The following is a 22,945-nucleotide window of genomic DNA, read 5'->3' on the forward strand; positions in this document are numbered from 1 at the left end:
TCTAAAAGAGGAGTTAGAGAAAGGATTGAAGGAATTGAGGGGTTTTGCAACTCTATAGGAAGAGCAACAATATCAACCAACCAGACCCCCCAGAATCCCCATGGACTAAGCCATCAACAAAGGAGTACACATGGTTCCAGCTGCATATGTAGCAGAGAATGGACTTGTCAATCAATGGAAGGAGAGGTCTTTGGTCCTATGAAGCTCGATAGATGCCCCAGTGAAGGGGAATCAAGGGTGGGAAGGTGGAAGTGGTAGGTGGGTATAGGAACACCCTCATAGAAGCAGGGGGAGGGAGGATGTGATAGGGTGTTTTTGGGAGGGAGGGAAATGGGGAAAGGGGATAACATTTGAAATGTAAGTAAAGAAAATATCCAATGTAAAACAAAAAAGAAAAAGTAAAATAGAATTGCTACATGAAACATCTGTCATCCTTTCGTATGTGCCCTCAAAAATGGGAAGCTGTAAAGAAAAGATATATATTCATCATGTGACCTATGGTCATGGCATCATTATCCACATACTAAGAAACAGAATCAACAAAATGTTCAATCAAAGATACATGGATAAATACGTGAAATGTGACAGACTATTAATCTTGAAAAGGAAAACAAGACTACTATGTGCTACATATAGACATTTATGACTTCATAACATGATGAAGAATCATGTCACAGGAAGACAAATGCATACAAATGTATCTGAAGTCAACAATTCATGGACAGAACTAAAATATTTGTGATGTGGAGTTGGTAGCAGGGAGAACTGAGGAACTCTTTAAGGTGAACAGGTCACTTATGGAAAATGAGGAAGTTCTAGATGGTTGAGGAACTAGAATAACAGAATGATAATACTAATAATACCTGTGAATTGTTTACTTTATGATGGTTAAAAAGCTACCATGCTATGAGTACTTTGTTCTATCTATCTATCTATCTATCTATCTATCTATCTATCTATCTATCTATCTGGGCGGTGGTGGCACACGCCTTTAATCCCAGCACTTGGGAGGCAGAGGCAGGCGGATTTCTGAGTTCGAGGCCAGCCTGATCTACAAAATGAGTTCCAGGACAGCCAGGGCTATATAGAGAAACCCTGTCTTGAAACAACAACAACAACAACAACAACAAAAACAAAACATATATATTATGCATATATAGTTAAATAATATATGTGTGTATGCATGTATGCATGCATGCATGCATCTACGTATGTATTAATCTAATCTAGATCAGCACTTTTTTTGTGCTGAGTGGCCTTGCTAAGCCTTGACTTCTTCATTTATAAAATGAGGGTAGGCCGAACTGGCCTATGTACACAAAGTGTAGTTCCTGGTACACAGAGCTTGCAAAATGTACAAGTGTAGGCATGATTAAGTGGCACTGTTTTCACTTTTCTCACAATACCAAGCAATGACCATCTGGCTGCCTCATCAAACTTTCATGCTACAATGTCCACAGTTAAATGTGACTATATATCATAGTGGATTACTCTTCACCCTTTGGAGCTGAGATACCTATCAAATATACAATATGGACTGGGTGTCCAGTGCTAAGAGTATGGAATCTGGATGTCCTGAGTCATATATAATTATGCACAGTAGTTCATGGCCAAGGTTCTTAAAGCCAACCATGCAGCTTCTTACTCAGGCTCAACCTTTATAGTTGCACCACTTTAAAATAACCATGTGGCTTTGACTCGCCATAGGTTATTGTTTTTTAAAAAGAAGAAAATATACTGCATGAGAAAAGTTGGTTTGTAAAAGGTTTAGCATGGCATCAGCTATTCCTTATGAGACTGGAAATGATAACTCATATTGAAGTCATGTGACTACCTGAGAAAGGAAGCTCAAGGCAAGGACCAGAATAATAGAGATGCATCATGAAGATGTGGACTTTCATCAGACGGTACCATCCATTGATTTTTCCAGGTTTCTAATACCTACTGTGGCTGTTTTAAATTGGCATTCCACTTACTGGAAGATGAGGTTGTATCACTTCTCCATTGTGAGTAGATGGATCTTTGTGACTATTTCAATTGACATACTCTGTCCTCAGTAGAACTGGCTGGGCCTATGTGCCTTACATACTGGGAAACTGAGACCTACAAGCATTAGCTGCCATGTGAGCAGCTTAGTGCTGAAATTAGCCTTGTTGTGAAGCCCAATGCAGCCCATGCAGACACATAACAAGAAAGGAGGCCTTGGGCCATTTTTTCTCATTCAGTCACAGACAAATATCATTTTTCCACAGGTACCCAAAACAGAACTATTCAGTAAATTTCTTTTTGAACTCCAGACACTGTGACAACTGAAATGACTACTGTTGGGCTGAATGGATGGTTCAGTGGGTAAGAGAACTAAAATTCAAATGTAAACACCATGTGTAGGCATGGCCACACATACCTTTAATCTCAGCACTGGGAGAAGGTGGAGATACACAGATGCCAGGAACTTGCTAACCTATTATCCTAGATCAAATGGAGGACTTTAAGTTCCAATGACAGGCCTTGTCTCAAAAAATAAGGTACAGCGTAATAAAGAACGACACCCATAGTCTTCCTCTGATCTCCACACATGCATGCACGTGAGTTCATACCATGACCAAATTCCCCACATGATTGCTATTGCTTTCAGTCATCAAATATCAGTTGATTAACTACAATCTCAAGTGTGCCTTCTTGAGTTCTTTGTATATTTTGGATATTAGCCCTCTATGGGACATAGGGTTGGTAAATATGTTTTCCCAATCTATGGGTTGCCGTTTTGTCCTATTGACAGTTGTCCCTTGCTGTACAGAAGCTTTTCAATTTTATGAGGTTCCATTTGTCTACTGTTGCTCTCAAAACATAAGCCATTCCTGTTCTCTTTAGAAGTTTTCCCCTGTGCCCAAGTATCTGAGGCTCTTCTATACTTTCTCTTCTATTAGATTCAGTGTATCTGGTTTTATGTGCAAGTCCTTGAACCATTTGTACTTGGACTTTGTACAAGGGGACAGATCTGGATCAACTTGTATTCTTCTACATGCAGACTGCCAATTGAACCAGCACCATTTGTTAATGCTGTCTTTTTTTCTGCTGAATGGTTTAAGATATACTGTCAAAGATCAAGTGATCATAGGTATGTGGGTTCATTTTTGAGTCTTCAATTCTATTCCATTGATCTACTTGCCTGTTTCTGTACCAATATCATGCAGTTTTTATCACTATTGCTTGAGGTCAGGGATGGTGATTCCCCCAGAAACCCCTTTGGAAATCAGTCCCATGGTTCCTGAGAAAATTGGAAATAGTTCTACCTGAAGACTCAGCTATACCACTCCTGGGCATATACTCAAAAGGTGCTCCAACATATAGCAAGGATACATGCTCTACTATGTTCATAGCATCCTTACTTATAATAGCCAGAAGCTGGAAACAACCCAGATGTCCTTCAACAGAAGAATGGATACAGAAAGTGTGGTACATAAACATAATGGAGTACTACCCAGAGATTAAAAACAATGACTTCATAAAATTGGCAGGCAAATGGATGGAACTAGAAACTATCATCCTGAGTGAGGAAATCTAGACACACACACACAAAAATCCACACATGGTATGTACTCACTAATAAGTGGATGCTAACCCAAAAGCTTACAATGCCTATGATACAACCTACAGACCACATGGAGTGTAGAAGGAAGGATGCTGCAGAGTAGGGAGATGCTGGAGCCGTGGGGTAGGAGAGTGTGGATGGGTTGGGAGCACTCTCATACAGGCAAAAGGGAGGGGAGAGGGAAGATATGGGAGGAGGGGTGACAGAGGGATAACTGGGAAGTAGGATATCATTTGAGATGTAAATAAATGGAATGATTAATAATAATAAAGGAAAAGAATAGTCACTTCTTCCAACTCTGGTATTCCTTACCTCACACTTTTCCACAGCTGGCTGCTGCCCACACTCAGAGCTGTTACCTGCCACAATGCCAGCTCGCAGATTCTCACTGTCCCCTGTCCCCTCCTCCATGGAGTAGGTCTTGGAGTGGTTCCCACGGTGGTGAGCAGGGCTCTGACCCTGGGCCAGGCTGAGCTGCCTGCGCAGAGCACGGTTTTCCTCCTCAACTTCTCGAACACGCACTTCCAGGCTCTCCCGCTCCCGTTGGCTGGAGGCTGTGTACCGGGGACTGTGGGCTTGGGACTCCAGGGGAGACAGAGACACAGGTTTCCCATCTAGAGGAGGAGAGACCAAGGAAGTGTTATCGTGGAAAATTTACCTCCAGGAATCCCAGCATTACCTTCCCATATTCTTACCACAATCCTACAGCTTAGCAGGAAAGCAGATGGAGTGTGAATGACAAGTCACAGCATCCACACTGAAATGGGAAAAAAAGTGAGAACAGAATGGCTTATGGCAGTGATAAAAAAATCAAAATACTGTGTAGAGAAGGACACTCCTAATACTGTTCCTCATTAAATGCAATGTACTCCTCTCCATATGACACATTTGCAAGTGAACATTTTTAACAAAAAAAAAATCACAAAACATGTATGGATAAGGGGGAATGGAAGGTTCCTTTGTGTTGGGGAGCTTGAGAATATAGAAGATCTCAAAAGCAAAAGAGGATAATACAGTGGCATTCTTCTTAGGTGAATTCCTAAACCACCTTGTAAACCCTGTTTTGAAAGCATAACCTCCCAATGGAAGCCCTCCTCTGCCTGTATAATGTTTCTTCTATGTTTCAAGGCTGATCATTTGGTTTTCTTTTCCTTTTTTAATTTTTATAATCTGAAAAATACCACTACCCAAAGACAATTAGCATATCTCATTGTATAAACTCAGTGCCTAATGAATGCTGATTATTTGTAGTTCTAGAGACATGAGACACACCTGAAGTTGTCTCTTCTATTCCTGTTCTCACTCTGCTGACACCCCAGGTTCAAGGCAGTGGGTAGATATCTAGAGGCTTCCACCCTATAACTCTCATGACTGGAGAATGACCAACTCCCTAGTCTGCTAAAATGAACTTCTGTTTTTCTACAACCCAGATCCTGCCACCTCCACCCCCTTGGATTCTAGACAAGTCTGAGATTCCAAGCTGTCCCAGGAAGGCTCATAAAGCTTGATAATCAAAGCTGGCCATGAATCACATGCCATGTTCACCTGTACTGCCCATGCTGCCCATGCTGCCCATGCTGCATTGCCTCAGCCCAGCGTATTTGATGTCCTTTACAGATATCTACTACTTTATTTAGCCCCAAATCATTTTAGGGTTAACTGCATACTCTACTGCTCTAGCAATGCAACAAACAGGGCTTGCTGAATTCTACTACTCTGAACTACAAATAAAAGATTAAGAAAAAAAATCTCCAGATGACATGAAATCACAGGTGAATCAGAAGTGCATTGTAACTGGGCTGATTAATTACAAGCTTCCACCACAGCTTTTGAAGTCAGCCTCCATATTTCCTTCCATTGAGTGAATTAAACAGCTCAGGACTAGGGCTTATCTGACAAGTGTGGGTCCATAGCCTCCTTTGATGCACCTAGCCTTGTTGAGTACCCATAACCCCAGCACTTAGGGGATCAAAAATTGAGGGTCATCCTCAGATACACAGAGGGTTTAAAGCTTTGGGATACAACAACAAAATGAAAAACAAAACAAAACAAAACAAAACAAACTAAACCAGGCAAGTAGCTAAAATACTTAGTGAACATGGAGCCTATAGTAGGGTAAAGAAAGATGAACATCTAGTTAGTAAGAGAAGGCAGACTCCCAAGGTATGTGGTAACTAACAGGGGTTCTTGCTACACATAGTGCCATAATTTTCCATCACTATTCCCATAGAGACAGGGAGAAAGGCAGTATGAAAGTTCACAGAGTGAATCGGCAGAAAATAAGCTATCCTTGATTCCATACCTGGCCATGACCCCACATAAGGGACTGAGCTCAAAGTCTTTGGGCCAGAGAGGGGGAGGGCCAGTTCTCACATGAAAGAAATTAGGAACATAAGCACAAAAGTCAGGAAGCTCTGAAGACACAAGATTCTGAGGAACTGTGGAAATGTAGCAAAGGGGGATAGCTGTTTGCTTTAATGCTCTGAGCTTTGAATCTATTCTGTGAAATAGGGACAAGAATGGTAACATAGCAATAAGGCTGAAGGCTTGAATAAGAAATCCAAACACAAAGAGCTAGGAGCTGCAGATAGAATTTAAGGTGGTACTAAAATGGCAGATGTTCTGAGCATAGGACTGTAGTGTGCAAGCAGGTGGCCACATGCCTTGGCTTCCGCTGACATAACTTTGACACAGGGCATCTCCCACTTCCTTGCCCATGTCCTTTGCTATGTCAAAGTGCAAACACAGGAAAACACAGGGCACCAGGGCCCATTCCCATCTTCTTTCCCCTTTCCTCATAGACCCACAAACCTGTTTATAAAATTTACAAGCTTTAATTATGTACTTATGAAAAATGGCATTCTTGTTGAATCCATTTCTGGCCATTACTGGGCCCCCATTTGGTTCTAACTAAACTCAATTTGTTATCTGTAAGACACAGGGGAAAAAAAGTCAACGCTTTATGAGAAGAAATGACACCTAAATGGGAAATAATAATATTGAGCCCAGAGCCTGGAATGGAAGATGTGACAATAGTGGGCAATGAGTGTTTATCTAATCTGTTTTGAGGCCACATCACCTTGTACAAGCCCCTGTACTTTTCAACTACTTACTTCTTTGAAACGGAAAGAAGCTGGGTGTGGGGGCACAAACCTCTAATGTCAGCCGATAGACAGACCTCTGAGAATTTGAAGACAGCTTGGTTTATATATTGAGTATTGAGTTCTAGAACAGCCAGAGAAACATAGTGAGACCGTGTTAAAGCAAAATGAGAGAGAGAAAGAGAGAGAGAGAGAGAGAGAGAGAGAGAGAGAGGAGAAGAGGAGGAGGAGGAAGAGGAAGAGGAGGAGGAGGGAGGGATGTACTTGATAGGGATGTGAAGAAGGGTCCATGGGAAATGTTTATGACCTCTAGAGATAATATTTAAAATGCTATAGAAAAATACAAACCTAATGTATGTCAAACTACTTGTTATTTAAATAAAATGATAATAGTTCAGGTTAAAGAAAAAGGGAGATACAATAGCAGTTACCAGGAAAGCAAAGGAAGTGGAGCGCATAGCATTAAGAATAAATAAGCTTTAACTATGGCCTCCTATTTAGTAACTAACAGACTTAATAAAAGTAGCATTTTTTTGGGTGACTCAGTGTCTCCATATATAATTGCTGAGACAAAGCTGTGGCTATATGTACACATTACTCAGCAATGAGATGCAACTGAGATTATGAAACGTCTTTCTTTCCTGTTTTTCCAGCCTTATTCCTAACCTTAGCCCTGTACTAGTGTTTGCTGTTGCTCTTCCCCCGACACTTTGTTGTTTCAATCTACAATCTATTTATATACACAGTGAATCCTTCTATGACAGTTTGCATGTAGGGCAATGGGCTATTCACAGACAGTCTGGTCAACAGTCGAGCTGAGGTACGGAACCCTGGGTCCTGGTGGTGATAATTCACCTACATGGGACGGTAGGTGTTCCCTCATGTCTCCTGGACTCAAGGCTCCTGTCGAAGTTACCGCTCCCAGGAGAAGCGTGTGGCTAGTAGTCACTTATACAATGTCCCAAGCTTCTGACCTTCAGGCTAGACTCCTCCCAGTTACCTAGCAACAACAAGATAACAGCCTACCATAAAAGGGGCTGCTTGGCCCCATCTCTCTGTCTCTTCATTCTCCTCACTCTTTTACTCTCCTCTCCTCTCTCTCTCTCTCTCTCTCTCTCTCTCTCTAACATCTTAATCTAGCCTTTCTTACCTCTCCTTTTCCCCCTTTTCTACTTTTGGCTATGGTCTCTCTTCCTTTTACCTTCTCTCTTTCCCCCTGCCTTTCTATAATAAAGCTCTAAAACCATAGACTGTTCTGTTCATCAAGGATCGCTGAGCTTGGACGATGGGATAGGCTTTCTCCTAATGAACCATTTCTAATCTCCTGTGCTGCAGCCTCGGACAAGACTTAGGACTCTTGTCTTCGTAGGAACCTCTCTCCCTCAGCCCTCTCTCCCATATCCCTGGGGCTGAGGGTGTCACCCTGGAGACCCTGGTATCGGGGGTTGCCCTTGTCTACCCCACCCCTTGAGTGGGGTCAGTGGCTTAGATGCCCACCCGGGGTGAAGTGGAAAACGTCTGGCAGCCCTTCAATGTCTGCCTGTCCAGAGCATAGGAGGAACTCTGGAGGGACTTGGGCTCTCTTCCCCCTCTTCTTCCCCTGACACCCCCCATAGGGCCCATATGTGCACATGTGTTGATGTAGTTCAGCCCACTTTGAGTTAAAAATGCCAAACAATACATTATTCAAAACCTCAGTTGACAACCTCTTTCTGCTTCTCCCAGAAGTTCTAAACAAGCAGAAATGTATCATCATTTTTGAATCCCTGAATCCACTCGGGATGAATGCTTTGAATTAAGAAGCAAAGCATCTAAAATTCAGAACAAAGAAAGAAAATTGAAAAGCAATCTCTGTGTGGTGTAATGACAAGTATTAGGGACAGGTATTAGGACACTGTCCACAACATCCTAAGAGATAATCTCAACCGATTTATATGTGTTGATTATCCCGCAATCTCTGTGGAAGGCTGGCATGCCATATGCTATGGGATCAGTTACGTACTTGCTGCAGGACTCATTTCTAGACTGGGCCAGATTTGGATGTGCCTCTGGCCCTTCTAGTCAGACCTTGAACATAGGAAAATCCTGCAGTCAGAGCCAGACATGAAGAGAGCTATCCTCCTGTATATTTCTATGAACAACGAAGACACTACATCCTAACATTTATGAGGCGAGATATCAAATAGATGTGCTTATATCCTAGAAGAATTTTATTTACAAAAAGTAAGAAGGAACCAGATTTGCAGATCTTTTGTGTCCAAGGTCTGTGGGACTTTGTCCTAAAGCATCATATTGATCTCCTTGGTTAAACCCATCTCTAGAATCCCCTTATTTACATAGCTTCCCACACACAGATGTTGTGAATTAATGCTTTTCATCCTCATTTCCATCACATTGGCAGTTTGATATGTACAGAAGTAAGTTCATCACCTCAAGGTCAAAAATGAATGCTGTGCAATCAGAGGCTCCTCAACACCCACATAAAAGCCACTTATGACCAGAAATGCCTGTAATTCCAGCACTGTGGATGGGGGTTCGGGACAAACAAAGGCAAGAGGAACACTGGGGCTTGCTGGCCATCCAGCCTAGCTGAAAAATGGTGAGTTCAGGGTTCACTGAAGGGATGCTCTGTCTGAAGGAAATAAGGTTGAGAATTATAAAGCAGGATAGCTAATGTCCTCCTCATTGACACACATATATACATATTCTACACATACATATATCACAACATATAACTGTACCTCCACTTCCAGTAAGCACAATACATTAGTGGTGTGTGCACATGCCTAACCCAGATGAATGAGCTATGGAGTGGGAGGCCTCTAGTTCTCAGCGCAGAAAACAATCATTCTCTAGATTCTCACAGGTAACCAAAGTGGAGAAACACTGGCCCATACAGTATGTCAGAGCTTCTGGCTCAGGTGTAAAGGAGGTTTTCACACTGTTTCCTTCAGAGCAGTGGAGCTCTTACCCGGGTCCTGTCCGCTTGCCTCATCTCCTGTCATATGAACAGTAATGCCCTTATTTCCTGGTTGTGGTGATTGGTAAGAATGTTCTCTAGAGGCTCAGATGCTTGAATACCTGTTCCCAGGACATGACACTCTTTGAGCAGTGTGGCCTTGCTGGAAGAAGCATGTCCCTGAGAGCAGTCTTTGAGTTTTCAAAGCCATGCCATTCTCAGTTCTGGTTCTCTGCTTGAGATTTAAGATAAGAGTCCCAGCTTCTTTCTTGCATCTGCTACCAAGACTTCCCTAGATCCTCAAGGCTCTAGACATTGGACCTGTAAGCCTAAATAAACTCTTTCTTATATAAGTTGTTTTGGCCATGTTGTTTTATCACAACAACAGAAAAGTAGTTAAGACAACAGTATCCTAATTCCTCTAAGCTTATGAGGTGTTTGGCTCCCCTAATCTTCTAGTCTGGACTAGTGTTTTCTACAAAGCAGGTCCAGTTGCCATGCTGTTCTCGTCCCCCTGGGATGATCACAGGGACTCTGAGTTACAGCCATTAAAAAGAAAAGAAAGGAAAAAGCACAATGCCCTCTTTGAAATACAGAAATCTCACATTCTCCTTCATTGTTACTTCTAAATGCAAAACAGATAAAATGTTGAAAACAATGTCATTTCGGACAAGTTTAAGAAGTTCAGGCTGATCTTAAAAGTTTCACTTAGAAAAAGATGCTTGATCCCCAAACACCCTTGTGTGAGAACTGAGTATGCTACCATATAACCAGTCTTTGTACTGTAGTACAAAGTGTACACTGAAGTATGTGTACCAGCGCAAGTCACAAACACTCCTGCAATTAATTCTCTTTGTTAGCCAAGAAACTTGAGATCAGACAAAGAGTTGTGTGAGAAACATTCGAGTTGCCACCAAACAAGGCAAAAGACAATGGCCCACTGTCTACCATCAATTATCAACTTGGCAATTAAGTCAGAGTCATGACTTCCGTGTGATCCAAAGGCATTGGTGGGGAAAGAGAAGGTATTCCAGAAACCACAACTACATATTCACCTCAAATTCTGAGATATAACTAGTAAAACCACAGTCAATTCATATTGCACTCATTTTGGTCCCTCTCTGCTCTATTTAACCATTAATATCAATCCATTTTATTATAGCTTCAAGGCCAAACTGACTGGAGGTAAGGAAGTAGCCCAGTTTATTGGGTCCTGTTCTGTACAAGTGTAACAGACACAATCCTAACTGCTATGCTATCTCTGCAAACTGAGCTCTGAAGCTCCCATAATCAGCACTATGACTCTTGACCATGAAAGAGATACAGAGATATTCTAAAGTTTCTCCCCTTCCCCACACACATACCACCTGCTGCTGCCCTCTATGCAGGAAAAAAAAAAAACACTCAAGATGAAAGAGTTCATAAGTATTTTACCATTAGTCTAATGTTAAACTAAAATCTTTGTAATAACTGTATTATTTTCTATAAAACACTCAGTCCTTAAATAATCTAATATTGTTTGTAAAAGTGGCAAATCACATGTTTGAGAACCATTGTAGTCTACAGTAAAAAGTTCTAGTGAGGTTTTGTGTGAGTGTGTGTGTACACATGTATTTCTTTGTAGATTAAATCTAAAAGAAATCCAGTTGGCCACATGGGATAATTCTTGAACAAGGTTTTAAAATTTTCTTTCCATTTATTATATGCAGGGCATGAGAATGTATGCTTTACCCAGCCAGTTTCACAGAAACTTCAAAATATTAGCATTGGTGACTATATTCAGTATTAAAAAATGATTAGAGCAATTTTTTAAAAAGGGAGGGCAATGGGCAATAACATCCAATTCAGATCACAGAGAGATGGAGACTGAATGGCAAGGAACAAAACCAACCAAGCTCTGATACCACCCCCCCCTTCTTCTAATATACGGCACAGTCCAACAATATCCAGACCTTCAGAGCTAAGAAACTGGGCATGGGGAAAAGCTGATCAATGGATATTATGCACAAGAAAAAGTTCTTTGCCTTTCTCCTTTGAGTGTGCATATATATATGGTATGAAAGTGCAGGAGCACATGTGTGTATGTGTGTGAAGACATTGAGTTGCCTCAATGACTCCCCATCGTAAATATTGAGGCAGCATCTCTTGTTGAACCCAGAGCTCAGTACTGACCTAATAATATAGCTATCCATATTGTTACCAGATCCTCTGTTCCAACCTCCAGAGAGCTGGGATCACAAGAGGGACCTAACCTCAAGTAATCAAGCTTGAGCTGTAAGAGTTTGCTGTGCTCACCTGTTTCTGTTTACTTCCTGTAAATGAATGATTACATGGATAATCCTACATCCCATCAGCAGACTTTCAGGACTGGTGAGGGATGACTTGAACAATCTTCTCAAGGTCCTCTGATAGTTCTTATCTTCTCTCCATCAACTGGCTTTGACACAGGTGACAACAAGCCTCTATCATCATTGCTTGACCTACTAATGTAAAGCTGCATGCAGGTCACCTTCACCATTCAGTGTTCATCAGGGATCTAAATCCAGTAAGTCACTAAAAAGAAGGCTCACATTATCAGAAAGAGCCTGATAACAAAGCTACCCCAAGACACAGTGGGAAGCTGCCACACATGGTACTTTGCTACATTTCAAACAGAAACAGGAGCAAGCCTTTTTGTGAATGTGGCAGAATGTTTTTTGTACTATCCAATTGTTTTAAATTGCAATGCCACTAAAAACAATGCTATTGTTCAATTATAAAGTAAAACCAAGAATAAAAAAAGACAAGAGGGGGACTTGTATCTATTATTTTTTCCACAAATCCAAATTAGCCCTCTTTGGGAAATCAGAAATGAAGAATGGGTTTTTATCAGGGTAAACTAGGAAGGAAAGGAACGAGAGACTTTTTTGAATTAGGAGTTGTATTTGACAAAAATGTCATTTTATCAGAATGGCACTTTACATTATGTAGAGAAAAATACATGTTTGTCTAATATATTTTGCTAATAATACCTACTAAACTTAAAACCTGTCATGAGCAGGTGCCCACAAAACTTAAAGCCTGTGCCAGGATCAGAGGGTACATTCAGTAGGAGGAGTTCTAGCCTTTCTGGACATTTGTGAATTAGGACTGAGTCCCTTGCACACCATACCATCGTCCAAAAGATTTCCAGGAGTCCCAGACATGCAAGGTATGAGCTACATTCCAGGGAAATTGAATGGACATGGAAAAGTAAAATGACATTTGTAGCATCATACCTTGGTAAATTAACATTGAACTTCCAACACCAGCTAAAACATTCCACATAAGATCCTTAAATTTCCCAACATTCTTTCATGGTCCCTAGAGACCCACTGCCTTATACTATACAGACGAGAGCAGTGGAAAATGCCATCCTGTACAGCCATTTGCCTAGAAATGGCTGTCTTATTCTATATGTCATGGCTGTATCTGCAACCTGCTTGACACCATGACCTGTTGGGACAGAAACTGTGCTGTTGAAAAGCATTTCCGGTTGACAACAACATGATTATTCCTGTTGCAACATTGCGTTGAATTCCTCTCCTCATGGCCCATACAAAGCATTCCAGGACTGCATCAAAATAGTCATTCTGTCTTTAAATTACACCTTGAACATACTCTAAGCTGCTGCTCTCACCTGTTTCTGTCCACATCACTCTTACCTAAATGTTCCCAATGACCATCTAACCCTGATTCAGTTACCTGCCATGCACAGACAGATGACATTCAACCATAGTCATCAGGTCATATCATATTCTCCATAGTTCCTTTCCATCAAACATAAAGCTAGACCCAAGAGCTTTACAGTGACTCATAAGCAGTTACCTGGTTCCAGCTATCATTCTGACCTCAATGTAGTCCTGTGTGCATTTTGTGTCTGCTGTATGGGCTTTCTGGATGCTTTCTACCAATGCTTACCTAGGGGCTGCTGGCTGTAACCTTTTCAGTAAGAATTTATTTGAACCCCACTCTTCAGAGAAGCATCTGGCAACACACTTTTGGAGCACTGACCATGCCCATGCCCATACAGAAGCCCTGAGTGCATTCTCCATGCCCACATTCACATCCACACTGAAGCCCTGGGTCCTTCTCTCCCACCTGGCACATCTTCCACTACAAGCATCACTATGCTTGCTCTCCAATAAGAATGTTTCTGTCCCCTTCTCCTTTGCTTCTCTGGACCTTCGGAGGATAAATTCAAAAGTATCAGGGTTTACTGAGGTCCTATTTCATCCACCATGCTATCTCCATGACCTAGAAACAACCATATACTAGGCAACAGGCTTCAACATCAAAAATAAAGAATGTATGTGAATGGAAATAATTATTACAACTGTCCACTTACTAGAATCAGTGGACATGAGGATAGGCATTGCAGTTCTCTTACTGACTGTCCACTCTGCCCAGATAAATCTAACACATAACCCAATTTAACGTCTCAATTCTGTAGCAAGTCGTATTGCTCATATATTGAGAAGGAAACAGAAGCCTGCTGAGCTTAGTTAACCTGCCAAGAGTAAGTCTTTCTATATTTCATCCCACATTCTGCCTCTAGATAGCTTTTATCAGAAATAAAGGCTGCACTTCCCAGTAACAAGGTGGGAACATGTCTCACTAAACATATGACGGAGATCTGAGGAAGGATAGTTTCACTAAGAATCAGAAAAGTGAAGAAATTCCTATAAAATGACAAACATGGAGGGCTTTAAATGAGAGTTTTTCTAACTCCACCCAGGTTCAGCAACAACAAGGGAGGGTGACAGAGAGAGTCGACTATGAGACACCCCAGATGGTGAGCACAGTGGCAGAAGACGGAAAAGAGAAGCTAAAAGGATGCCTGGGTTTTGAAATCCTAACCAGGCCATCCTGAGCATTCCATGAACTTTCAATTGGAAGCTGTGGCAGCCTGGGCAAAGCAACTTCAGGAAGAGGAAGAGGCCATTACTTGTAGAGCTATAAGCAATGTTGGTGCTGCAAACAGAGCTGGGTTCCCTCTGCCCATCCAGCCTCTAACACAGAAAAGAGAAGGCTGAACAGGGGCAGAATGAGCTCAGGATACTAAAGGGTTCATGGAGGCTCAGCTGCCAGATTCAGGCCAGGCAGAAGTGAATGGGGAAAATCAGAGCTCAAGGTCTGCAATCACCAGAGTATTCAGAAGCTTATCTGAGGCAGCAGGCTCCAAGGGAACCCACAAATGGTTAAACTCACAGATTCCTCCCTGATGAGTGGCTTCAGCTGCTTCAGCTGCTCATCAATAGAATCTCCAGCTGATAATTATTAAGTGAAACTAGAGGCTTATATTTGCATATGTAAAGCACACTTCCCACAGAAGCCACAATGGGAGAGAGAATGTGCTTCCTGATTGTACAGCACGAGGAGGAGGATGTTGGGTGGGGATCCAGCCTGTTCTGCATGTGTTGCTCCATGCTAATCAAGCCAGATATTCAACAAAAATAAATCCTACATCCCAAAATATACTTTTTTATCAAAATCCAGAGTTCACATAAGAGACCTCTCTCTAGAGATTTGAAGAGGATGTGTTTTACAATGAGTAGCTATGAGGGTGGTCATTACCAGGCTGGGTGCATACTCATGCACACATACCCCACACACCCAGTCCCCTATACTCCTGGGCTGACTCAGTGTATCATGGGACAGGGCTGAATTCCTCAAGACAGCTTCCATCCCTGCCACTGGTTCCTGAGGCTTTTAATCTCTGCCTTGTCCATGGAGATGCTTTAGCACTGAAGAATAAGTTGACTGGAAATGCCAGCAGCACCTTGTCCCTCAGACCTAATGGCTCACCTCTGTTACTTTTACCTTAGTTTATGAGGAGGAACATCTTTGAAGAGCATGGCTCTCCTCTAGAGAAGTATACTGCAGCAGAAGATGCCAACATACCCAAAAGATAAAGAGGACACTATCCTCTAACTTGACCTGAAAAATTGGGAACTTCAAATTATTAGTGTCAGTTGAAGGTTCTAAAAGTTCAGAGAGTAGTAAGAAAGCCACAAGAACAAGAATGGGTACCTAAAATTATACTCATGATAGTCTAAAGAAATAGACAAGCAGGACAAATAAAAATAAAAGTATCAACCATGGTTCTCTTTGTCCTTGATTGAGTTTGTGACCCCCATGATAATCTGCCATCTTTTTCTAAAAAATGGAGAAAAGAACTCTTTAGGAGTCATCGTACATGAGTCATAAATTTACTTTATAACATGGAAATATCTAATCATGCATCAATTTTCCAATCTTCTGCTATGGGGCAGAAGACTTCTCTATCAGGATATGCCAAAGGCCCGAAATTCCACACGGTTCTTTTTATATAACACACAAAGAAACTGCCAAACACAGGTAGCTTGGGTTTCTTAAGGCACAGTTTAAATGTAAAAGACTTTTTTTTCATTTTTAAAAAAATTTGGATATTTTATTTATTTACATTTCAAATGTTATCCCCTTTCCCAGTTCACCCCCAAAACCTCCCATCCCATTCCCGCTCCTCCTGCTTCTATGAGGGTGTACTGCCACCCACCCACCCACCCATTCCCGCCTCCCCGCCCTCCCATTCCCCTACACTGGGGTATCCAGCCTTCACAGGACCAAGGGCCTCTTCTCCCACTGATGCCCCTACAAGGCCATCCTCGGCTACATATATGGCTGGAGCCATGGGTTCCTCCTTGTGTACTCCTTGGTTGGTGCTTTAGACCCTGGGAGCTCTGGTTGGTTGTCATTGTTATTCTTCCTACAGGGTTGCAAGTCCTGTTCTGATCCCATTTGTGATAGGTTTTTGGGTCTATTTTACTTACTCTATGTTATTTACAGTCTAGATCCAATATAGTCAGATACATTCTCTAATTGTTAAACTGACTTTAGTATCTGAGTGGGGGAAATGCATAGTGAGGTCTGAGCTGTGCTATTTCCTACTGTCATGGATTGTTCAGCCTACAAAAACAATGTATGTTACCATATTTCTAAAGTAATGGTTCTCAACCTTCCTAATGCTGTAACCCTTTAGCATAGTTCCTCATATTGTGGTGACCCCAACCATAAACTTATTTTGATGCTACTTCATAACTGTAAATTTGCTACTGTTATGAATTGTAATGTAAATAAACACTATGCAGGATATCTGATATTCAACTGCCAAAAGAGTCACAATCCACAGGTTGAGAACCACTGCTCTAAAGTGTCACTAAAGATTCTAAGAACACTATTTACATTTCTGATATTTAATAATAAAATTACTGAAAAGGAACCTAAGGTACGTTTTATATACAAGTCTTTCTTTTCCTTTGAAATGTTGCATTTGTGCAGGAGAGATGGCTCATCAGGAAGAGGTACCTATTACCAAAGCTGACTGCCTGAATTTAATAGCTGGAACCCATATTATTAAGAAGAGAACTGACTCCTTTAAGTTGCTCTTTGACCTCTATATACAAAGAAATAAAAATAAATTAAAATGCCCAAGAAGAGACTTGTGGCATACAGAAGTTCTTGATCTAAAGGTATGCTCACAGTTGCACCTGCTATTTTTTAGAATTGGGTGGTGTCCCAAAGGTTCATGAAGTAAAAGGCTGCTTTCCTCTATGTGATGATTTTGAAAAGTAGTAGAACCTTTAAGAAGTGAACATAGGGGTAAACGAGATTATTAGAGAATAAGTAATGCTCATCCCATGGGAACTGGTAAGTCCTGTGGAACTGAGTTACTGGTTACTAGTGACTAGTTACTGGTGAGTTACTAAATTACTGGTTACTAAGGGTATAACAAAATGAGTGTAGTGTTTTCTAGCTCCCTAACCCTCATTTTCCCTATCCACTCACATGTACTCTTCTGTACAAAAAAGTTCCCTCTTTTGCTATTCTGTCATGAGCTGGCCCTCCATATAGCATTCACAAGAAAGAAGGCAGATACCAAGGCCACGGACTTGATGTCCACACCTACAAAACTGACTAAAAAGAAACCTTTATTCCTTTATAAAGTACCAAGGATCACAGTTTTTGTTTGTTTGTTAATAGCAACAGAAAACAAACACATCTCCCAATTTACCCAACAGTTTCTGAAGCTTGAAAATAACTGGATAATGATGGAATGTTACCAATACCATAGCTAGCTTTGATTTCAATGGAAACTGATAAGAAAAACACTATAAAGGATATTTAGCCATAATGAATTCATGGGGGATGGGGAATAAGCATTCAGCTTATATCTTGGGACCAAAAATGGTCAGGAAGCCAGTCCTCAGTCCACCCCAAATGTGCTTGTCCCTATCCCATCCAAAACTACAGCTTTCAAATCTGTAGCAAGAGAGTTTCAATTAAATGCAAACCCTTTATCCTCAAGTTTTCACCAAAAAGCTTTCTCAGGGTAACATGGTCAACATTCTCTGAATCCATTTGCTTCCCAACACCTCTTCATGAGAAGACAACTGACAAGCTTAATTAGCAACCTATTTGGATTTTTGCAAAACTGTTATCTCCTTCCCCTGACCTCTGCCAGTCAGCATTCTACTTTCTGTCTTTCTGATCCTAATTACTCTAGGAACTCCAGGTAAGTAGAGTATGCATTTGTTTTTTAATAACTAACCCCAAGTGTACTGTTATCTGTCATTATCTCAATTCTTCTCCACTTAGTACATTCTCTTTAAAAGACCAATCTCATCATTGTACCCTATCTGCTGAAAGTCATTCATGAGTTTGAGCTTATCAAAGAAAAATGTTTACCCAGGAGGCTGTGAACAGCACCATTGCTTCATGCCCACATGCAGCAAACAGTCCTATCCACATACCCATTACCTGCCCTTTGTCTGTGTTATCTCCAGGGTATGGGCCATATTTTCAGGATCTCAAATCCATTTCAATGCAGCCTTCTGGAAAAGGACACTAACGAAGTCCTTATCTTCAGTGAAGACTCCCCCGAGGCCTCAATATATAGAATACATGGCATATGTGGTGACCAATGGTTATATGTCAGCTCTCATAAACTCAATCACAGTAAAATTGAATTCTATTTACATGTTTGCAATGCTTCTATTTTCCTTTGCTTATTATAATCTCCAGGAAGAATCAAGAGTGTGTGTTTTTGAGTTCTCATCTCTCTCGAGCAACAAACAGACTTAGGGGCATGACAGAGGGGCTCTGAATATGTTTTTTTTCCTTTGTTTAATACTGAACATTAGAATAGAACCAGATCTAGAGTGGTTCAGGAAAGACGTGCCAAGAAAGTGAGGTTTGATCCCAGAACAAGAATGAAGGAAGGTGTAGGCCTAGTCGGCCGTCACTGGAAAGAGAGGCCCATTGGACATGCAAACTTTATATGCCCCAGTACAGGGGAACACCAGGGCCAAAAAGTGGGAGTGGGTGGGTAGGGGAGTGGGGGGGGGGAGGGTATGGGGGACTTTTGGGATAGCATTGGAAATGTAAATGAGGAAAATACCTGATTTAAAAAAAAAAAAAAAAAGAAGGCATGGAATTTCCAAGACAGAAGTCCTGAGCAGAAAAACACTAAGGGCACACAGTTGTTGCTGTAGTTGGGAAACTGAAAGACACCTACGTATAAGCCTGTGTATAAGAATCGGGTTAACGTGTTACAAGATAAGACAATGGGCTACCTCACCTGGCAGGAACTGAGCTTGCCAAAGGCTCCAACTCAAGGAAATTATACTATAATGTGAGTTACAACAATGGAGTAAGCTATAGCTTCCTAAGACCATCGCCCTATGCTGGAACTACGCATAGGACAGTCTTACTAACTGCTGAGAAAGCACGATCTCCATCTTCTCCATGCCTTTCTGCAGCAGAAAATCCCTCCACTTGTAAGGAGAGCAAACAAGAGCCAGATGAGCTATATAACTGGCCCCAAGCCATTTTTTGCTGGTAAGTGTGAGAGTTTGAGGTTTTCACAAAAATCTGTTTCTAGCAATCTTATATTTTTTGAAAAATAGCTATTTATCTACTTTATTTCCCAATCACAGCTTCCCCTCCTCTCCTCTCCTCTCCTCTCAGTTCTCCCCTCTCACCTCACCTACCCACTCTCATCTATCCTCCCTTCCCTTCTTCTCAGAAAAGGGGAGGCCTCCCATGGATATCACAGGGCCTTGACACATCAAGTTGCAGTAATACTAGGCAAATCTTCTACATGGGCTACACAAGGCAGCCCAGTTAGGGGAAAAGAATCAAAAAGCATGCAGTACAGTCAGCTCAGCTGCCACTTTAGGAGTCCCACATGCAGAATTCCTAAGACCCAGCTGCATGACTCTTCCATGTGTACAGAAGGCCTAGCTAAGTCTGTCCCATTCATGCTCTCTATGAACCCCAGTGGACCAATGTTAGTTGGTTCTGTAGGTTTTTCTTGTGGTGTCCTCACCCTTCTGTCTCCTTCCTCAGTATTCCCCAACCTCCACTTATTGTTTGGCTGTGGGTCTCTGAATCAGTTTCCATCCGTTGCTGGGTAAAGTCTCTCTGATGAGCTATGTTAGGGCTCCCATCTGCATGTATCAATAGTGTCAGGGGTGGCTCCCTCTCATGGCATGGGTCTCAAGCATGGCAAGTCATTAGTTGGCCTTTCCCTCAGATCTTCCTCCATCTTTTACCCCTTACCTGTAGGCAGGAAAAATTGTGGGTCAAAGGTTTTGTGGCTGGGATGGTGTCCCAATCCCTAATTTGAAGTCTTGCCTGCTTACAGGAGATATTCAACTATGTTCATAGCAGTTTTATTTGTAATAGCTAGAAACTGGAAACAACCTAGATGTTTCTCCATGGAGAAACAGAAAAAGAAACTGTAGTATATTTATGCAATGGAGTATTACTCAGCCATTAAAACTATGACATCATGGAATCTGCAGGCAAATGGATAGAACTAGAAAAGATCATCCTGAGTGAAGTAATCCAGACCCAGAAAGACAAACATGATATGTACCCAGTTATAAGTAGATATTAATCGCAAAGTATAGGACAACCATGCTACAAAACACAGACTCAAAGAAGCTAAATAACAAGGAGAGCTGGGGCTGGAGGATGCATGAATCTCACTGAGAAGGGGAAATAGATTAGACATCCAGGATTGACAAAAAGAGGGGACTGGATAAGGGTGGGGTGGGTACAGGAACAGGAGGGATGACATGGAAGAAGGATGGAGGAAGATATTCCTGGAAGAGAAAACTGGATGGAGGGCAGTGGCAGGGATGGGGCATCTCTGCAACTAGCTAGAAAGCTAGGACAGAGGAAACTCCCAGGAATCTATTAGAGTGATCTTATCTAAGACTCCTAGCTTTGGGAGATGTGGAGCCTGAACCAGCAATCTGTACTTTAACAAACCATGGCTCTCGTCAAGCCTCGAGATATGTTTAACGAATGCTTATTTAAAGCCCTGTTCTATAAGATAACTCTGTGTTCTTCTGCATTGCAAATACTATGAGCACAAGTTGTAGGGTGGTATTTTGGTATCAACGGATGCTTTTTTTACAAAATACTAAAAAGTGGCTGATGCCACTTACTGCTCATTGTGATAGCTGATGTAAATACTTATATCCCAGTTTCACAGTATTCCCAAAGGGATCCGATTCCAGAAACTAACTGAAAAGCTGGAGTACGTGTCATCACAGGCAGGGGAATCTCCTAAATGATGTCAGTCAGGACATCAACGTCTTCAGATCAAAGACTGTGGTGCATCTGACACATGTTACATGTTGTACATACAATGACAGAAATTTATAAATAGCATGCAAGCTCTGATGATAGGAAAACACAACTGAGAATTCACAACACGTATCAGAAGATTATGTGTGAAGTTAGCATATAAAACAAAGACTGAGAAAGAGATCTATACAATAAAATACAGTTTGTAATATACAATAAAATACAGTTTGTAATAATAGACCATGGACATGTTATTATATTTAATAAGATATTTTACCCATTCAGAACTTTTCAAGGAATGACCAAATATTAAATACTCTAGACTTCTGTGGGCTATGCAACCTCTGTTAGATCATTAACTATGAGCATATACATGATAGAACTCTGTTCCAAAAATCCCTCTCTATAGAATTCTATGACCGCACCTGTTTTCTCATATATGTCAAAACAATAGTGTAGAAATTGGCTTTTACATTAGAAGAATGCTTTTAAAAATTTCAAAGGTTTAGTTGTTGTAAATCCTTTTCTGTCAAACCAATCTCATTCTGATTAATAAAAGGAACTACAACACTAAGATTTTAAGCATTTACACAGGGTGACCCATCTGTGTCAGAAACAGAATCAGAACCCACAAAAAGCAAAATCTTCCCATTCTGGTGCATTTGACCATATTCACCTGTGTTGAAGGGCAGAGAAAAAATCAGTTTGTGAAAGCAACTTTGTGAAGCATCCTATGAGTTGAAAAGCTCAAAATATGACTTGGTCTACATCTATACAAAAACAGAGGGGCTAGAGAGATGGCTTAGCAGTTAAGAGTACTGACTGCTCTTCCAGAAGTCCTGAGTTCAATTTCCAACAATCACATGGTGGCTGAGAACCATCTGATCTGATGCCCTCTTCTGGTGTGTCTGAAGACAGCCACAGTGTACTCAGATACATAGTATAAAAATAAATAATTAAAAAAAAAAAAAAGAACAGAGACCATTGTCACAAACTGATCCAAGGGTGAGGGAAATCAAAACAGCTGGTAGTCAAAGGGAGGACTATCTCTAACATCTTCTCTGTCTTCTCCTTTCTCCTCAGAAATCTAAGTTTCTTTCCTGTCAGCTCCCCAAGGCTGCAGGTGGTGGACTCTTTACTCACAGACACCGACAGATTCATATTTTCTGATGACACCTGTTAGACAAGTGCCACTTACTGAACTCAGCTTAGCTCTGCGTTGCCTCTCCAAATTCCTGAGATGAGAAGGCTGCCAGATCATCAGCCACCTTGGAGAACTGCTAGACACAGGTTATAGGTACACTGTCCATCTAATCATGAACATGAATGAGGCAGTCCTTTGTTAGCAAACACAAATAGGATTGTAGTACTATGAATACTAGCTAGTGCTCTGAGCAAACAACTCAGGTTGTACAAGCAAAGGCAAACACATGTCCCATCTTGCAACCTAGGGGAAAGTGTGGTCAGATACAAAGTGTAAAAGGCCAAATTGAACAGAATACACTGGCCAAAAAGGTACCTAAGAAGGATGCATTTGTGCAATTCAGCAAGAATCAGAAGGACCTGGAAAGACTTCAAAGGAGCATGATATAAATAATCATACAGATGAGAAATTCAGTATGTAAATACACACAC

At 41.3% G+C, this 22,945-nt stretch overlaps 1 protein-coding gene across 4 annotated transcripts in view; it reads right to left on the reverse strand.

The window, feature by feature from the left end:
- Large1 (LARGE xylosyl- and glucuronyltransferase 1) overlaps positions 1-22,945 on the reverse strand; it is a 539,124-nt gene that overhangs the window by 313,329 nt on the left and 202,850 nt on the right. For 3 of the 4 annotated variants that reach the window (XR_003947238.1, NM_010687.2, NM_001317391.1), the window contains one exon: positions 3,905-4,206. Coding sequence is in view for 3 of the 4 variants with exons in the window: in NM_010687.2 (NP_034817.1) it covers positions 3,905-4,206 (302 nt within the window). In the remaining variant the exon portion in view is untranslated. Of the gene's footprint in view, positions 1-3,904; positions 4,207-4,287; positions 4,344-22,945 lie in introns of those variants that run through there. The other variant, XM_030243312.1, reaches the window with a different exon arrangement.

The sequence above is a fragment of the Mus musculus genome, chromosome 8 (genome assembly GCF_000001635.26).
Source record: "Mus musculus strain C57BL/6J chromosome 8, GRCm38.p6 C57BL/6J".
Classification (NCBI taxonomy): Eukaryota; Metazoa; Chordata; class Mammalia; order Rodentia; family Muridae; genus Mus; species Mus musculus.